Genomic DNA, 18,183 nt, shown 5'->3' on the forward strand with positions numbered 1-18,183 from the left:
CAGGCATGGCTTCTCCCACCCAGCAAATGGGGCTCAGGGAGCAATTCCAGCACCTGGTGCCTGTGCCCACAGAGAGACCCTCCAAAGAAGTCAGAAGTGGAGTTTGCATCTTTGACTCCCTCGTTTATTGGGGTGTGACCTTAGGCAAGTCACTCATATCTTCTGTGAAATGGGGACAGTCATGTACCCACCTCATAAGATGACTTTGTGTTAATGATGAAGGTGCCCCTCTGGGCAGACATGCTCCACACCAGGATTCACAGCTTGGCAAGCAGAGCCCAGACTGAATGACAGCCTTCATTTGCCCCCTTGTCCAGGTGCCTTTGTGCAGTGCACAGCCTACCCAACCACACCTGACAACCCTGCCCAGGGAATTCTTTTAATTTACTAAAATGCAAGACCTAACAGAGCAGGGACCTTGAGCATCTTACTGAGTATACCACTGTGTACTCACTACATACTTGTGGAATGCATACAGCAAATAAAGAAAGCAAAGTTGTGGCGAGGATGATTTGTTCATTTCACAAACATTGAGCATTTAATACATGCAGCACCTCCCTATGTGCAGAGGGCACAGCAATGAACAAACAGATAAGTTACCTGCCCTCTGAGAGCTTACATCCTCAGACAAGAGCAGACAACACAATGTGTAAGTGTGAAAAGATCAACTAGTGATGGAGTTGGAGGGGGTGTCTCTGTTTGGTAGGGTGGTCTGGTAGACCCTCCTGAGGAGCTGTCCTTTAAACTGAGACCCACAGGCCACGTGAAGAGCTGGGAAAACATTCCAGGCAGAGGCGAGAATGAAACACACAAATGTATGTAATAATGACAGCCGACAGGTATCGCGCCGTGTGCCAGGCTCTTGTTTTCAGCATATTCGCTCGTTGAATCTCCACGTAACCCACAAAGAAGGCACTGTGATCGTGCCCATTTTGCATATGAGGAGACTGAGGCCCAGAGAAATAATTTGCACAGGTAAGTGGTGAGCTGGGCATCAAGCCCACATAGTCTAGCTCTAGAGTCTGAGCTGCTGACCCTGCACTGTGGTCCGTCTTGAGGAGGAAGAGCTTAGCACAGTGCCTGGCCCAAAGTAATAATCATTGCCAATATTTATTGAGCGCTTACTGTGTTCCTTGGGTTGTGGTAGGTGATTTACATGTTTCAACTCATTTCATAAGTGGTAACTATCATTTAAAGTCACTACTACGAATGATTACAGCCTCTGACCTCATTAGTCTCCTCTGAATGGACCAAAAGTGAGGGGGACGTAGTGCCCCCCCACCTGGCTGAAGGGTGCGGAGGATGCCTAGACCGGGGGACTGTCTCAGTGCTCACTCCTGAGGCTGCACAAATGGGAACCCTGTGGACTACACCGAGTCCACGAGTGTTGGGACACCCTAAGGAGTGACGCTTAAGCTACAGGGTCTGATGCCCTTAGCTGCTGGGCCAAGGGGGAAGGCGCTGCCTTCCGGCCAGGTTCCCCAGCCAGGCAGCTGGGTCAGAATCCCTCTGACCCTCCCGCCCCTCAAGTCCCACTTGCTGGGAAAAGGAGGAGAGTTTGGGAACTGGGCATCAGGGCTGGAGCACTGGAGCCAAACAGATAGCTCCCACGGCCACCAGGAGAGAGCCAAGTTGTCCCAAACAGGGGCTTCTGACTGAGCATACAAAAACAACAGCCGAGCTGGCAGCTCTCTGTGTAGACAGCAAAGCTGCCAAGTCCCTTTCGGGCTCGCATGGCCAGGGCCAGATTCCAGCTCGGTTAAGAAATGGTTCCCAGGATAGAGGGGAGGGTCAGAAAGAGAGGAAAACACTCTGCAAGGCTCGTGGCCCTTCAGCCTCGCTGACCCACCCACATAATGAATTTTCCAATGAATTGTAGGAAGCCATAAATAAAATCCTCTCCCAAAAGACAGGTCTTGGGCCAAAGTAGACTCTGCTCTCTGTGCTGGGCTGATGGGGTGGGGAGTGGGGAGGGTAGGAAGGTAATGGCCCCTGTCAACTGGCCATAGAATATGGCAGAGGTGACACTGTGTGGCAGAGGTGACACTGTGTGACATCTAAAGCTGGGTTATAGAAAGGACACGACTTCTCTCCATGGTCTAGGTCTCCCCGCTCCACCTCTCTTCCTTTCGGGATGATCACCCTTCAACCCAGCCACCGTGCTGTGAGCAAGCCCAAGCTAGCCCACGTGGAGAAGTCCCCTCTGACACTTCCTTGGGGGAACCGAGGCCCCCAGCCACCGGCCAGCATCAGGGTCTGGACATATGCGACTGAGCCCTCCAGATGACCCCAGCTGACACTGAGTGGGGCAGAGACGAGCTGTCCCCACCAAGCCCTGACGCAAAGACAGCTGTGTGAGCAAAATAAATATGCTGTTTTGAGCCATCACATTTTGGGGTGGTTTGTGAGGCTCCAGCTAGCCAGAACAGTGGGCACCCAAAATGCAAATCATGGTATAAACTCAAACACTGGACCTGCCTGTGAGAATGAATGAGCCATTTATAATGTAGTGAAAAAAGACAGGAAATGAAGGCAAAAAGGTGGATGTGGCTCCAGTCCATCACCCCTCCCCTTCTCCATTAGTGTATCGTCAGCTCTTCTGCTCAAGTCCGCGTGTCTGGCCAGGCCTAGCTTTGGCCTCGGCAGACAAAGTGAGTGCAAACCAGGGAGCGCCAGAGACAGAAGGCAGCGCCATGGAATCCCAGCTGTCATGGTTTGGGAAATCAGCAGTGCGGGCTTGCCTGCTGGTACCGTCAGAGTGCCGGGTGTGCCCTGGGAGGGGAGCAGCGTGGAGAAGTGCTTTCTCCCCCGGCCGGCAGGACCCGGGCAGGCGGAGATGCAGCCACCTCATCCTTTGCTCTGGCCTGGCCACGGCTGCCTGCGGTGTCCTGCAGGGAAGGCCTCAGGGCTCCCGGTTGGACAGCAGCTGCCAACAGACAGACGCCCATCCATCTGGCAGGACCACAGCCGCTGAGCAGGGCTGACATCAACCTGGGCCCCGAGGAGCCTGGGGCCGTGCCTGGGTCTGTCCACAGAGCCGGACGTGGGTCCTTCCTGCAGCTGGGCAGGGGCCAACCCTGAGCCACCAGGGCTGGGTGCCAGGGCACTGAGACTCCTGGGACATGGCCCCAAAAGAGCTGTGTCCACAAACAGCCAGGTCAGGGTCCAGCGTGGTCCGTGTCCTTAGAGAACATGCTGCAGGAGGTCAGGAGAATGGGGAGGTCAGGGAGCTTTCGGATGGGGCAGTTCAATACATGGATAGAGTGTGGTGGGGACTAGGGGGAGGAATGGGGGAGGGGGACGTCATAGGTCAGGGGAACACGAAAGTCAGTGGACAGTCCTCTGCAAAGAGAGAGGCAGGAAATTTGTAGAGCAAATTCCTATGAGGACAGTGTCAGGCATTAGGGCAACCAACAGGCTGAAACAGCAGCGGGGGTAGCTGGGAGGTCCTTGGAGGAAGACCTTCCTATGCTAAGGGCTGTGAAGCATGCACGGCTGACCCGTCTGTCCTTCCCCGCCACCTCCACAACCACCCACAGGGAGGATCCTCAGGGCCCAAGTCCTCAAGCCTTTAGAAGACACCCTGCCGAGACCAGCACAGGAGGGTACAGGGTGGAGCACAGTCCAGTGGTGGGAGCTGGGTGACCGCTGCCCCTGCCTGCCCACTTTTTATGGATTCTGATTTCACAGGACATTGACCCTGGGGGCCCCGTGGTTCTCCCCTTCCACGCCCACCTCAGTTACCTTGTCCCAGGCACAGCTCAGATCATCTCAGGATGATCCGTGAGTCCAGCTGCTGCAGGTGTTCCTGGACTCCAAACGGGATGGTGGGTGTCCACATCCTATGATGGGGGCATGGCACCCAGAGGCCAGGTTAAAGGAGACAGTGTGGACTGGAGCCCCAACGCAAGCTGCCACCAAATCCCTCCTCCCACCCAGCCTAGTGTGGGGTTGTGGGGACACCAGAGGCCTAGGAGCCCCAAGACCCCTTCTTTTAGACCTGGTTCTGCTGCTGACTTGCTGTGTGACCTCAAAAGGGTTAGTTAACCTCTCTGTGCCTTATTTGTCTCATTTGTAAAACAGGTCTTATAAGATCCACTCTATTCCTCTTAGAAGATATGAGTGATTATGCAGACGAAAGTGCTTTGGAAGAGTATAAAGCACAATACTGGACAGTAAGCATCATGGTGACGTAATAATAAATAAGTTTGAACCATAAGAAATTATCAATTGTGTGCATCACAAACAGTTGAATATAAGTGGTTTCATATCATTCAGCCTAATATAGTGAGCATTTTTGTGTACCAGACCTTCTTCTACGTGCTTTGTATGTCTTGACTAATTTAAACCCCACAAAACTGCTTGGGGGTAAATATTATTATTGCTCCCATTTTATAGACAAAGAAACTGAGGCCAGAGGGAAGAAATGTCTGCTTGCAAGGTTGCACGCTGGTAAGGGGCAGAGTGGGACTGGGCTCAGGGCTCACACAATGAACCTCACACTGACTCTCCACCACTGCCGAGACTTACGCCAGCGTCTCCACTTGAGGGCACTTTCTCAGGCTGGCGGTGAGCTGCTGGGCCCCGGCGGCTGTGAACTTGTTGTACTGGACACTGGGGAAAGAAACCCGTTGTGGATCCTGGCCCTGGGGACCAACCAGCCCCAGGCCAAGGCCATCACCACGCTCTTGACAAGCAGACCTCAGCTGCCCACGGGGCCAGCAGGAGACCCCTGGTCCTCCCAAGCCCTGGTCCCCGCCCCCTGCTGTCTGGGCTCCCACACTCACTCCAGCACCCGGAGGGACACCATGTCCGGAAGCACATGCGCCAGGCTCTCGGCTCCCGCGTCGCAGATGTAGTTATTGTACAAGCTGCCGGGAACAGAGGTCAGGGCAGGGGCTGGGGTCGCTGGGGGGTCAGGACCTAGGGGGAGCCCACCCAGCCAGGATTACTGCCCCATTTTACAGAGGAAAAAAACTGAGTCCCAGGGAGCTGAGCTGCTTCTCCGTGGTCATGCAGTTAGTGAGTCTGGAGAAGCAGCAGGACTGAGTGGAAGTAGCTTCCTAACTGAGACTTCCTGAGTTCAAATCCCAGCTCTGTGGCTTGCTGCCTGTCTGACTTTTGATAAGTTACTTAACTCCTTTGTGACTCAGTTTGCTCCTCCATAAAATGGAGATAGTAGAGTAATTATAAGGAGGAGTAAATGAGTTAATGTTGGTAAAACATCCGGAACGGGGTCCAACACCTGGAATGAACTACATCTTAATTATGGTTATTACTACCTCCCAAGGGGGTTTGTGAAGGTTATACAAGTTACCGTAGGGGGTGTGTCCAGCCCTGGGGATAGCAGGGGAGAGAGAAACCCAGAGTCACTGGGCCGGCTTGGGTTTCAATAGTGTGTTCAGTCACCAACAGCAGTGTCAAAAATAGCACAACGGGTGTTGCTGGTGCTGACTTAAGCTATACACTTATTAACCAGCATCCTTTTAGCAAGCCAGGTATGGCCACGGTTCTAATTTTAAGGCTATGACTTTGCCATGACTCAGCCTCAGAGCTACACTGCAGGGGTACAGGTCAAAGAAGCACTGCAGCAAAGTGGATTCAAGCTAAACTCCAGGATCCACTGATGTCATGGGTCGGCCAGTACCAGGGCAGGAACCAGGCAGAGGTTTTATAATTTCTTCCTGGGATGGATCTTAGAACCCAGGAGGCCCTTCCTCCCTGCCACAGGCAGAGGTTTCTTCCCATATTTCATTGATGCCAAGATGTACATGTTCGCATTGGAAAATCACTGAGATCAGGGTGTGTCTGATAATCAATGAATGTCATAGTTTAATTAGCAGTGTTTTGTCCTCTGAATGGTGACTTATGACAGATGGCATCTTAGAGTTCATAAAATATAAGGTTTCTTAAAGTGTCAGTCAGATCATATACACCCGCACATGCCCCACCTACTTCTCCATTCACAACAGAAAAACTCCAAAACCCCCTCCTGACCTACATGGGCCTCCCTGCATGATTTGGCCTTCCCTGACCTCTCTCACCTCATCTCCCACAGCCAGCCACAGTGGCCCTTCCGACCCTCAAAGACCCAACCTCTTTCCCACGTCAAGGCCTTTGCCTCTGCTGTTCCCTTTTCCTGGAATGCTTTTCCCCGAGAGCTTCGCATAGACGGTAAGGGGTCACCTCCTCAGAGGTCCCCCCCCGCCTTGGTGAATTCAACACTCTCTATTTTGCCCTCCGGGGCCTTTGTTAGTTTCCTCCTTCCCAGTATGAATCACTGTTTTAAATATTTTGCTTATGCATGTGCTTTTTTATTATGCAAGGAACTTGAAAACAAGACCCACACTGGTTTTGTTCATAGTCATATCTCTAGTTCCTAGCACAGGTTCTGGCCTATGGTTGATTTTAGAGAATATTAAATGCCCTCACAACTCTAGGGGATGCCAATCACATAGACTACAACCTGTACAGCACACAACCTGTGCAGCTGCACGCAAGGACCTTGGCTGGAAGGATAATGGGCTGGAAGGACCCCTTGGTCCCACCAGGGGCCGGGCTGAAAGTAATCAAAAGCAAGACCTGCTATGCCAAAGCCGACCAGAAGGTGGCAGTGTAGGCAAAGACCAGTCTGTGAGTGACAAAAGCCTGCCAAGGCTGCCTGTGCATGGTGGTCAGCCTTTTAGAAACCACCACCCCTGGACTCCAGAAAAAGCTCAGTCCTGCCACCCATGGGGAAGGAAGATCAATATTTATTGAGCATCAGAGCCAGGCATTGCGCCAAGCCCTTTCCATAGGCCTTTAGGATGGTACCCATTTTCCAGATGAGGAAACAGAGGTTAGGAATACTTAATCGACTTGCCCAAAGTTTTCCAGACGCCCCTTTCCCCCAAGTGCTACTAATCCTCTTGTTCGGGGCGGTGGCATTGCCCTACTCCAGGGGATGTGTTCATATTGGATCTTAGGTTGGTGCCCCTCCACCCCGACCCCCACCAAGTTGTGCAACGACGACACAGAACAGCCTGTAGTTTTTGCTTCCAGGGTCTCAGTGCGACCTTACAGTTGGCATCAAGGGGGCTCTCTGCCCACCCCCAGCCCACCAGCTCAGCACCTGACCGATGGGGGCCACTCACCTCAGCCTGACGAGGGACGCAGCCAGTGAGGGCAGGGCCTTGGCCAGCTTGCAGGCGCCCACGTCGGTGATGTTGTTCTGAGACAAGCTGCAGGGGTACAACAAGGAGGGTAGGGCTCAGGACCAAACTTGAATGCCCCTCCCCATCAGCATCTTTCGTCCCAGGCTCGGGCAGAGCTGGAAAATCCAGCCTCCTCACAGAGTGGCCCAGAGCAGCAAGCAAAAGACAGTCTACTTGCATAAGAGTCGTGCTTTGGGTAGACTTGTGCTAATGCTTAACAAAAGAATGCAGTTATGACCTGAGGTTGAGGGGGACGATGGGGGTGAGGACGCAGATGAGGGAGATGGCTCTCCCCCAAAATCTATTTTATGATTTTGTAGCATCCCTTCTTTTCCCTTTGGAGCACTTTTCAGCACCGTCATTACATAAGAGTTCACATAATTTGTTTAACCACGTGGGGTCCACCGAGGCGAGGGGTCAGGTCTGTTTTGTTTGTTATTGTATCCTTGCAGCTACAGCAGTGCCAAGCACATAGTTCGTGCTCATAAAATATTTAAGTGGGGAAAAAAAGAAGGGAAGGAAAAGGAGGAGAGGGAGGAAGATGAGGGAGGGACTGAGGGACAAAGAGAGGGAGGGAGGGAGAAAGGGAGGAGGGATGAAGGGAGAGAAGTCTGGCCTATTCACAGCTGTTTCCTAAGATGCTGTAAATTGCTCGAGAAGTTTCAGTGTCCTACCATTAAGGAAATCCCTAAGTAAATTCTGGTGAATTCTGTGGCTGCTCTGATCCAGGTTATGGAGTGGAGTGTGGCTAGATTTTGATGATAATTTTTTTTTTTAAATTTGTTTGTTTTGGGGGGGAGGTAATTAATTTTAATTAATTTTTTATTTATTTTAATGGCAGTACTGGGGATTGAACCCAGGACCTCATGCCTGCTAGCCATGTACTCTACCACTGAGTTATACCCTCCCCAGCAAGGGGCTTTTGTTTTACTTAAAGCTGGGTCTCCAGGGCCTAGAATGGTGGCTGCATATAGTAGGTGCTCCTTAAATATTTGTTGATTAAGTGAATAAATAATCGGTTGATTGGATGATTAAATAAAGAAATGAAAAAATGAATGAATGAATGGGTAGATGATTAAATGAATGCACGATTGAATGAATGCATGAATGAAAGAATAAAAAAGCCAGCTGCACTCTGGGGGACAAATCCAGCAGAGACGCAGGCCTAGCCTACTCACTTGAGTGTCTCCAGGGCCTTCAGCTGAGGGAAGGTGGCTGAGAGCTGGGCGACCCCCTCGTCTCCGATCTTGTTCTCACTCAGGGAGTCTAGGCTGCAGGTGGAATCACATGGGGGGCCATCAGCCAGCACCCCAGAGGCCACTCGACCCTCCCCCTCCCTCTGACCCAGCAGGCGGCTTCCTCCCATCCCCCCACCTCTGGACACAACACATCTGCTGCAGCTCCCAGCTTTTGAGAGCAAATCTTCATCCCCCTGGGGGGCCAACTGGCCAGCCAGCGGACAAGGTTCTAACTAACTCCCCATGGACCTGAATCCCTGTTCTCCTTCCTGGGAGCCCCAGGAGCTGGGACAGCTTCCTTAATGACGTGAGACCTCATTTGTACAGTGGAGGCATGTTCCCTGACCCTGTCTCCCCACGAGATTGCCGGGAGCAGCGCATGAGAGGGAAAGAATTTCAAAGGTGACAAAAGGATTCAACCTATTTTTATTGGTGGGGATTTCCGTCTGCCGTCCCTTCCCTGTGGTGGGGGTACCTGGTCATTCACACCAGCCCCCCCACCACCACCACACACACAGAAATAGGGCCAGGGTCTGGGGCTGTCAAAGCCCGAGGTCTCTGGGAGAGATTCTGGGGATTATACTCACTCCAGATGCTGAAGGGAGGAAAAGGCCTCAAGGATCCTCACCAGTTTGGAGAAAGCCTGGGGGCCCAAGGCAGAACCCAGCCTAGGAGGCAAACAGCAGAGGTTAAGACCCTGAAAGAGTCATGGCCCCTCAATTCGGCCCCACAAAAGCCACGCCCATCTGAGGCCCACTCCCCTTCTCTGCCTCCCCATTGCCTTACATCCCCCCAACCCACCAGGTGGGACCCCAATCCCTTCTGCTTCAGGCAGATTTCACAAAGCCCACTCAAGAGGTCAGCTGGGCTCCCACCGAGGGCTCCCCAACTTTCATCTCTGAGTGGGGAGCAAGTTCTCACTCCTGCCGACATCCCCAGGTACCCTTCTCCCACCCTGGCCTAGGGGAGTGGTTCCCAAATGCTGGCCTGAGGATCAGCCACCAGTCCTGAGAAAGATGGTTTACTTATCTGCCATTGTTTTTTAATAACAAATAGAAACATTTCTTGAGCACTTATTACATGCTAGGAACACACTGGGTCCCTCACTCAGGTCAGATCTCATTTAACCCTCACAATGACTGAGCTAAAAGTGCTTCTTATCTTCATTTTACAGACGAGGAAACCAAGGCACAGAGAGGTTAATTGACTCACACAAGATCACACAGCCCGGATTGACGGGGAAACTGAGGCACAGAGAGGTTAACTGACTCACACAAGATCACACAGCCCAGATTGACATTTAGATCAGACTTCGAGGGAATGAGAAAAAGACAACATAGGGCTGTTTTGTTTTTAAAATATGGTTAAATGTACCATATATGGTTAAAATATAGTTAAATGATACTAAAATGTTCATTATGGCGCCAGTAGTGGTTTCAATGAACATATTTGATACTAATTAAAAGATGGTAACTGCACGTAGTCACTCAAATTCACTCTGAAATACTCTGTCTTTGAAAACCCAAAGTCTGGGAAACATTTGCTTCAGTGAAGGGCATCTGAAATCTGATTTGAGTCTGGGTTCTGCCACTGAGCTTCTGTAGGACCTATTGGGGCAGATCCCCTCACCTCTGAGTCTCAGTCTTCTCAAATTTAGCCCCAGTCCTATGAGGTTGTTAGCAGGATTAAAGAATTCATTCATCAGATACTGATTGCTTGCCTCCTGTGTGCCAGACCAGACAAGACTGTCACACAGACAGCGGTGAAAAAAACAGACAAAAATCCTTGCCCTCATGGAGCTGACATTCCAAGGGGAAAGATGGATGATCAAAGACATCGGGAAATTATCTGGTGTGGGGGATAATAAATGACACAGAGAAAAGGCCAGTGGTGAGCAGGGCAGAGTTGTACCTTTAATGTGGGAGTCAAAAAAGGCCTCTCTCAATGAAAACTGGAAGGAAGTGAGGATATGGGCCATGCAGATATCTGGGGGAGAGCGTCCTGGACAGAAGGCACAGCCCATTCAAAGGCCCAGGGGCTGGACCACGCCTAGTGAGGCTGAAAACCATCAAGGGGACCCACGTGGCTGGCGTGGAGTAAGCGTGGGAGAGAGCGCAGGCGTGAGAGTGAAGACGTAGACGGGGGCCGAACCAAGGAAGGACATCTACCAGCAGAGCCCCTGCAGGGCACTGAGTGGCCACGCAACCTGAGCTACAGGCAGATGGGAGCTACAGGATGCCTGGCCCAGTGGCTGCCAATCACACGCCCAAAATAGTCCCTTCCTTCCTCCCTTCTTTCCTCAGAACTTTCTCGGGGCTTCCGGTCTGCAGGTGGCTAGTCTCCTGGTTCTGGGCTGTTCCACCCCACAGCTGCTGGTTCCTGGGGCACAGTTCCGATGTCCAACTAGGGGCTTTTTAAGCTGAAAATAATTCAAAGCCAGAAGCGGCCCTTGGTAATTGTTTTCATCCATTTCCTCTTTTCAGCAACATTTTTATCACTGCACAAATTTGGCACCTTGTCTCTGTTCAAAAGAAGAAATGCTTGGCTTTTTTCTGGGGGCACGAGGGTAGCAGTGATCAGGAGGAGCAGCTTGTGGGTGACAAGCTAGGGACTGTGGGGCAAGTTATTTAATCTCACCAGGCCTCAGTTGCCTTATCTGTAAAGTGGGGAAGATAAGGACCAGCTCCCAGAATAGCTCTTGAAATTAATGAGGTTATATATAAAAGGCACTGGGTACACTGGAGGTGTTTAATAATTCCTGCTGAATTGCTAGGGGATTTTAGATTTTCGATCCATAAGAAGGACCAACCACGAATATAGCTTTTTCCTTTGTCGGAGCAAGAGCCAGGCTTACCTGATGTTTGTGACTTTGGACAAACAATTTATACTCTCTAGGCCTCAGTTTCTGCCTCTGTACAATAGGGAGAAAATAATAGTATCTCCACCCAGCATGGTTCGTTTCTATTCCTTTGTCAAGCTTCAGTGCTTCAGTCACCTCCTCCGGGAAGTCCCCCTGACCTCCTCCATGTCTGCACTCTCACATCCTTGACTTTCCTGCCACTAATCACAGCAGGTGGTACTTGTCTATTTACACTGGGCTGCAAACTCATTGAGAACAGTGGCCTCCGTCATAGAAGTAGGTCTGTTGAATGAGTGGATGTGAATGAGCATGCTTATTGGCAAATAGGCCAGTTAACTTCACCCTCAAGAAACTCCAGGACTGGACCAGCCGTGCCCCAGCTGCTGGAAGTTGGCTTCTAGAGTGGTGGGGCAAAAGGGCAAGAATGATTCTGAAGACCCATTTCCATTCTGGTGGCACAAGCCCAGTTAAGGCTGGAGAAGAGACCTCAAGGGGACCCCAAACAATTCACCCCTGTGCTTACGCAAACTCCAGCTTCTTTAGGTCCCGGACAGCAGGGAGTTCCCCAGCTGTGTCTTCAGAGGAACTTCTTGTCCTAGAGAGAAGGGGCAATGTTAGTGGAGAGCAGGCTCTTCGCCTGTCTCTTGAACCGCTTCCTGTGTGTCCCAGGAGGCCCAAAATTCCCTGGAAGGACTGCCTTCCTCAGGGCTACTGTTGCCCCACTGTTAAAAAGAAAAACCTCAGGACGATGTTAACCCATTACTGTCTGTTTCATGGAAAAGCGCCTCAGAGTAAGCGCTTATCCTCACCCCTCCCAGACAGTACACAGTAGGTGATCAGTCAATGTATGATGAAGGAATGAGTGAAAGACAGTTATGCGGTCAAGTTTCCTCTGCCCTCTGGACCTGAGACTTCTACCATCTATAAAATGGAGATGATACTGGTCCTGGAGAGGCGGCCAAAGGTGTCACTTCTGTTACTAGATACAGAAGGCAGTTCATGAAGCCTTCAGCAGGAGAGAATATCTCCCTGGCTCTAGCTGAGAAAGAATTGGGCACATGGTGGCAAGTTTTTAACAGCACCAAGTGGTCAGTCCTGGAGAGGGGAGTACAATGAGAGATTCTGGGTGGTCACTGCCCAGGGGGAGGGCATGGGATGCCCCCAAAAGAGGAGGCACTGGAAGCATTAACAGCAAACTTAGTATTAGGTCCTTCATGATCTGAACTGCCTCCCATGCCCTCTCCCCCTCACCTCTGGATCTGCACGAGGTTGCCCAGGTCTTCCACATCCTTCATGGACGTGGCCTTGAAAGGCTCGATGGTGAACTTCTCCTCCACTGCCCGGAGTAGCTTGGCTTCCCCACGCTGCTGCAGGGACTCCCATAGCCCCACCGTGTCACTCAAGGTGGCCCTGTGGAGGAAGGGCCTCAGACCCAGGCACGATGACTGGGCTAGACCATAATGGAGGGGTGGCTCCATGAAGGGACCTCCTACCTATTTAGATACTTTCCTCCCTCAGCTTCACGCCTACCTCCTCTAGAAAGCCTTCCATGACCACTTGAGGCCTTATCGATTCCTCCTTCTTCTCCATTCTCCCAGTGGTTTTTGATTTCCTTTTTGCTTTGGCTACCAGGAAGCTCAGTGCTAAATTCTCAGCTGAACCATTACAGTGGTGTAGGATCTTACAGCTTGGATAAAGTATGCTTAGGGGAAAAGGAGAGTCTCTGGAGATCAGGCTTAAGTGATCAAACAGATTGCTAAAGGATCTAAATTCCTTAATTTAAATTAAGGAATTTTGACTTCATCCTGAGGGAAGTGGAGTGCTTCTTAAAGATTGTAAGCAAGAATGGAATATGATCAGATGCAATTTCTAGAGAGATTGCTCTGATGGTTAAATATAAAGTGGAGTGGAAGAGAAGAGAGTGGGGGCAGGGAGGTCAGGGGAGGCTGTGGCTTTAACTTAACCATGACAAAATGGTGACTTGATCAGGGGATGGAGAGGAGAAAATGAATTTGAACCCCGATCACTCTTAGATTCTATATGTGGCCCAGTGCCTGGCACATGGTGGGTGTGCAAATACTGGTTGAAAGAATGATGCTGCCCCTCACTGGCTGTGTGACCTTGGGCAAGCTACTATGCCTTTCTGAGCCTTGGCTTCCTCATCTTAAAAAATAGATAGAGTCACTGCTGCCCCCGCCTGGCTGCCGTGCATACTAAATGAGACCCCACAGAGCCAGCACTGGACACAGCCCCAAGACCACAGCAAGTGCCCAGGACAAAGAAGCCCCCTCTCCTGTCCCCAGTCCCCACCTGAAATGGGTGACACAGCTGAGTCCCACGAGGGTCCCCAGTCCCGTGGGGTCAATGCCGGTGCTGCGGAGGTCCAGGGAGAAGTTTCTGCCTGCCGCCTCCAAGGCGCTGCCCAGCACGTAGGTGTCGGGAGGCGAGAGCCGGGTGCCCAGGAAGGAGAGGCGGGCCGGGAGCCCGTGCAGCACGTGCTGCCAAAGCCCAGCGTCCAGCGCCTCGTGGGCGCAGTGCAGCAGCTCCAGCAGCCGCCCCACCTGCAGCGTTCCCGGCTGCAGCCGCTTCAGGTACCTGGTGAGCACCTTCTGCTTCCTGTCCGCCGAGGTGGCCGCTGCCAGCCCTACCAGGGCTCCCAGGCAGCGAGGGCGAGGCTGGAAGACCAGCCCGACCAGAAAGCGCGGCACGCCCTCCAGCCAGTTGTCATAGGGCCTCTTCTTCCTTGGGGTCAAGGCCAGATACTGTGGTAGCTCCTTGTCCTTGATTTCGCTGCTCAGAGCCAGCCACAAGGCCCCCAGGAAGCACTGCAGGAGGAAGCTGGAGAAGACCAGCTCAGTCTCTGGGCCCCCCCGGGTGGGCTGCACCAAGCCTCTGGCCACAGCCCAGGCCCTCACCTCTGCTGACAGGAACTGGTCCTCCCGCAGGCTGCTGTGGTGACGGCGGCCCAGGTCCCAGGCCAGTCTGGCCAGTCCCACCAGGGCCCCCGGGGGACTGTCGTGGGCGGCTGGGCCTAGTAGGCCAACATACAGGCCGGTGAGTGTGGAGGGCAGCTCGGCCTCATCGCCCAGCTCCAGGAGGGCCTCAGAGAGCTGACACACGGCCCGGCACACAGTGGGGCTGTGGCTGTGACTCAGGAGAAACGGCTGGGCCTGGAGGAGGGCCAGGGCTCTCTTTTGGTGCTCAGTGGCCCCCGAAGTCTCAAAGTAGCGCATCACGTAGGTCTCGGCCTGCTGGGCCGAGAAGCCGGCTACCTCGAACATGGCGTCAGCCTTGCTCAGGCTCTGGGCCAGGCGTCCTCGGGGCCGGGCCGTGAGCAGCAGGGTGCAGCCTCGTAGCACCTTGCGCTGGAAGAGGCCTGCCAGCAGCCCCCGGAGGGAGCGGGGTTCTGCTGACCCGGGCCCGCACGCACTGTGCAAGAAGCCGTCTTGGGTTTCGAGCTCCTCGAAGGCATCCAGGATGAGCAGAATGCGGTCAGGCCTCCGCAAGATGTAACTGAATACTTCATCCTCCACCGGCCGGGGCTGCAGGCCCGGGGAGAAGAGCAGATCCTGCAGGCGGTAAGTGTCCCCTCGATGGTCCAAACAGTGGCAGGGGATGCAGAAGACAAAGTCATACTGTGGCAGCTGGCCGCAAGCCCAAGCCCAGCTCACGGCCTGAGCCCAGTGACTCTTCCCCTGTCCTGCTTTGCCCAGCACGGCGATCACCTGCGTCTCTCGTGGCCGCCGGCGGTCACTAGTGGCCAGCAGCACCTCGGCCAGACCCCCTCGGGCCGGCTGCCGCTCTGCCCAGTCCAGGGTGGCCAGCTCTCTCTCCTGACCCTTGCTGCTGCTCCTCTCCAGCCGTACCCTCACCAGGTCCACCTCCACCAGGATGCCTTCCGGGCCTGCAGGCTTAGCCTGGTACTTGTCCCGTAGTGAGCGGCAGAACTGCTCCACGCTCTCTGCACAGGTCAGAGGATGCAGGGTTGGGGAAGGGAGGATGCTCGTGGCAGGACCAGCCACCATCACTAGCTTCTTCGTCCCTTCACCACACAGTCTTCCCTGACTGCTTTCTTTATTAGCTGCCTCAGTCAGTGACCCAGACACTCATTCATTAATTCAATTCTTCCTAAACTCATTCACTCATTCCTCTATTTACTCACTAACCTTCTTTGGCTCACTCACCATGGGGAGGCCATTGTGGGGGTGTTAAGATAGTGGAATCCATGTGTCTGATTCAAGTCCTAGCTCCACCACTTTAAAAAAAGTTTTTTTAATGGAGGTACTGGGAATTGAACCCAGGACCTCATGCAGGCTAAGCAAGGGCTCTACCACTGAGCTGTACCCAGTCCCCACCACTAATCTGTGTTATGTTGAGCATGCTATGTACCCCACTATGCCTTGGTTTCCTCATCTGCAAAACAGGGATCATATTCAGGTTGTTTGCAAATTTAATGGTTTACTGTGTCTTGTGTGCTTGGACGGGTACCTGGAAAAGAGTCAGACTCGGCAGTTTGCCATTCTCTCAGCCGCCCTTTCACCCCCACCTTCCATCTCTCCCACACTCGCCATCAACTCCTGCCTTCATCCACTCTCTCAGCTACCTGCCCTTCCCTCATTCATTCTCTCTGCCTTGCAAACAAGCCCTCCTGGTGTGGGCCTACGAGGGGCAGGTCCTCCATAATGTTGCTTAAGTGTAAGCACAACTGGCTGAATGAATGCTGGTATTCAATGTGTCAGATGGAAGCCCAAACCTGGCTTCCCTTCCCTTATTCATCCAACATGGAGGGGTCCTGCCACCACTCACCAGGCCATCTGGGAAGCTTGCTGGAGGGCTTGAGAGCTGCCGGACTTTGGGTGGGGGATGTTTCATCCTCTGGAGAGAAGAAGCCAGTGTCAGAGTTAGGGTGAAGGGTGCCCCGGGGACTTCCCTCCCTCCGGGGCATCCAGTCCTCTGAATGTCCTGAGAGCAGAGCTGATAAGGGCTGAGTCTCCCCGAGATGGAGGTTCCAAGGTGATGACCCAAGGCTGTATCCTACTCAAAGACGGCTTTCTTTGGCCTGCTGTAAATTTTAAAATGTTCACCAGTGTTTTCAAAATCACAGTGTCTATGTGAAAATCAAGATCCCCAGATTCTGCTGACACCTCAGAAGATCTGGCCACACTGAGCCTGTTTTCCTGTTGAGTGATAAACTGGTGAAGGCTGGTGGCCCCATTTAGGTGGGACGTGGATTCTCCAGTTGTTCCCCTCACCCACCTTCCCGGGCCCTCCACTCCCTGGAGACCCTCCCTGCCCTGTTTTACAGAAACACAACTTGGCTGTCCCTGCAGGCAGCTCTGTAGGTGGACCTCATTGTCTGAGGCAGTTGCTTCCCCAGGGTCTCAATCCTGCTGCCAAGAACTCTCCCTGGCCCCACTGGTTCTTACCTGTCAGGTTTGCACGGGAGGTCAGGGCTGGTTCGGGCATGCTAGGAAGGTCAGCTGCAGATGGGGCGAAGGGGCTGGTAGAGCCAGGTCGGTCTGGGGACTTCGGGAAGTTGTGGACAGGTGGGCCACTTGAAGTAGGTGTTTGGCTGGCCTGGGGCATCTCACCTACATTGGGAGGGAAAAGAGTGTAGGAACAACCAGGAACCCACCTGGGTCACCCCCACCCCAAATTAGGCTGTTAGGCTAGGAGTCTGCAGAGAGGAGAAAGAAACTTCCAAAGGAACACATTTCAGGGTGGAGTTGAGGAAAGGGCTCTGGAGTTACATCTATCTCCTGCAGCCTTGGTTTCCCCATCTGTGAAATGGACACAATCAGCTCATAGAGAGCTTAAGGCAAGTGCTACTAGAGTACTTTTCCCACTGTGTGGTCAGTACTCATTCTCCTAGATGTCCAGAATGCTTCCTTGCTCCTGAGGCACCAGTGCATTATATAAAAACTGGCATGCAATCTTGAAAGGGTGCTCTTGAGTTGAGTGAAGGTATTCCCCTAGCCCCACTCTCTTTCCCATCCCTGAGAGCTTAACATGCCTTCCCTGGGAAAATTCTCAACCCTTCAATGTGGCAGGTCAGCAGGGACCATTTTACTAACAGGGAAACAAGGCAATTCAGAAAAAGCTGTGCAAGGATCCATACCAAACTGTTCAAAACGGTATACTAAAAAAGAGTGAGAAAGAGACTCAGTAACTCTTGTATCTCACTATTTGCCTTGTTAATGAGCATTATTGATGTTCTGATTTTAAAATATAATAAAGTTTAATTTTTTTTGAAAAAGAAGGAAAAACTAAGGCTTAGTGGGGGAAAGTGACAAATAGAAGGCCACATAGCTACGTGGTGGGTCACCCACCTGGACCATGTTAGGGAGCTCTGCCCCTCTGCTTTGACTTTTGGGAAATAGGGACAGAGGAGGCTGTTATGGGGGATGTGGATAATGAGAAGGCACTACGCTACAACTGCCGAATACCTGGGGTGGGGGGAGGGGAGGGTCAGGGAGCAGCCAGGGCACAGACAGAGGCGGCTGGGGGCCAGGCCGAGCACACTCACCTCGGTAGATGACTATACTGGAAAGCCCTGCCCCGGCCCCTGAGATCTGCCAGAGCCCTTGGGGCAGAGTGGAAACAGTGGGGATGATCTGGATGGATCCAGCAGGGAGGCTGAAGCAGCTCAACAATGAACTGGAAGGGGGCCCTGCAAGAGACAAAGGCAGTGAGGTAGTCTCCTCCATAGCACCTAAGTTTGTAATCCTGTTTAGTGGTTAATTAACATCTGACTCCCTTCTAAAGGATTCCCATCTCCCTGAGAAAAACAACTGTGATGCCTTGCCCATGGTGGTGTTCCTGGCACCCAACAGCGTAGCTGGCACAGGGAAGGCACTCAGTTCATAGCTGATGAAAGCATCGGGCTTGTGGG

General features: G+C 52.6%; 1 protein-coding gene across 9 annotated transcripts in view; it reads right to left on the minus strand.

The window, feature by feature from the left end:
• Positions 1-510: 510 nt before the first annotated feature.
• CIITA (class II major histocompatibility complex transactivator) overlaps positions 511-18,183 on the minus strand; it is a 46,225-nt gene continuing 28,552 nt past the window's right edge. For 8 of the 9 annotated variants that reach the window (XM_014564585.2, XM_032460797.1, XM_032460794.1 and 5 more), the window contains 13 exons: positions 17,818-17,961; positions 16,718-16,882; positions 16,098-16,166; positions 13,602-15,252; positions 12,543-12,701; positions 11,815-11,886; positions 9,019-9,099; positions 8,372-8,464; positions 7,134-7,220; positions 4,788-4,871; positions 4,531-4,614; positions 3,745-3,842; positions 511-3,195 (listed from right to left, as the gene is read on the minus strand). In XM_014564585.2, coding sequence (XP_014420071.2) covers positions 3,767-3,842; positions 4,531-4,614; positions 4,788-4,871; positions 7,134-7,220; positions 8,372-8,464; positions 9,019-9,099; positions 11,815-11,886; positions 12,543-12,701; positions 13,602-15,252; positions 16,098-16,166; positions 16,718-16,882; positions 17,818-17,961 — 2,765 coding nt within the window. In that variant the 3' untranslated portion in view covers positions 511-3,195; positions 3,745-3,766. Of the gene's footprint in view, positions 3,196-3,744; positions 3,843-4,530; positions 4,615-4,787; positions 4,872-7,133; positions 7,221-8,371; positions 8,465-9,018; positions 9,100-11,814; positions 11,887-12,542; positions 12,742-13,601; positions 15,253-16,097; positions 16,167-16,717; positions 16,883-17,817; positions 17,962-18,183 lie in introns of those variants that run through there. The other variant, XM_032460800.1, reaches the window with a different exon arrangement.

The sequence above is a fragment of the Camelus ferus genome, chromosome 18 (assembly GCF_009834535.1).
Source record: "Camelus ferus isolate YT-003-E chromosome 18, BCGSAC_Cfer_1.0, whole genome shotgun sequence".
Taxonomy (NCBI): Eukaryota; Metazoa; Chordata; class Mammalia; order Artiodactyla; family Camelidae; genus Camelus; species Camelus ferus.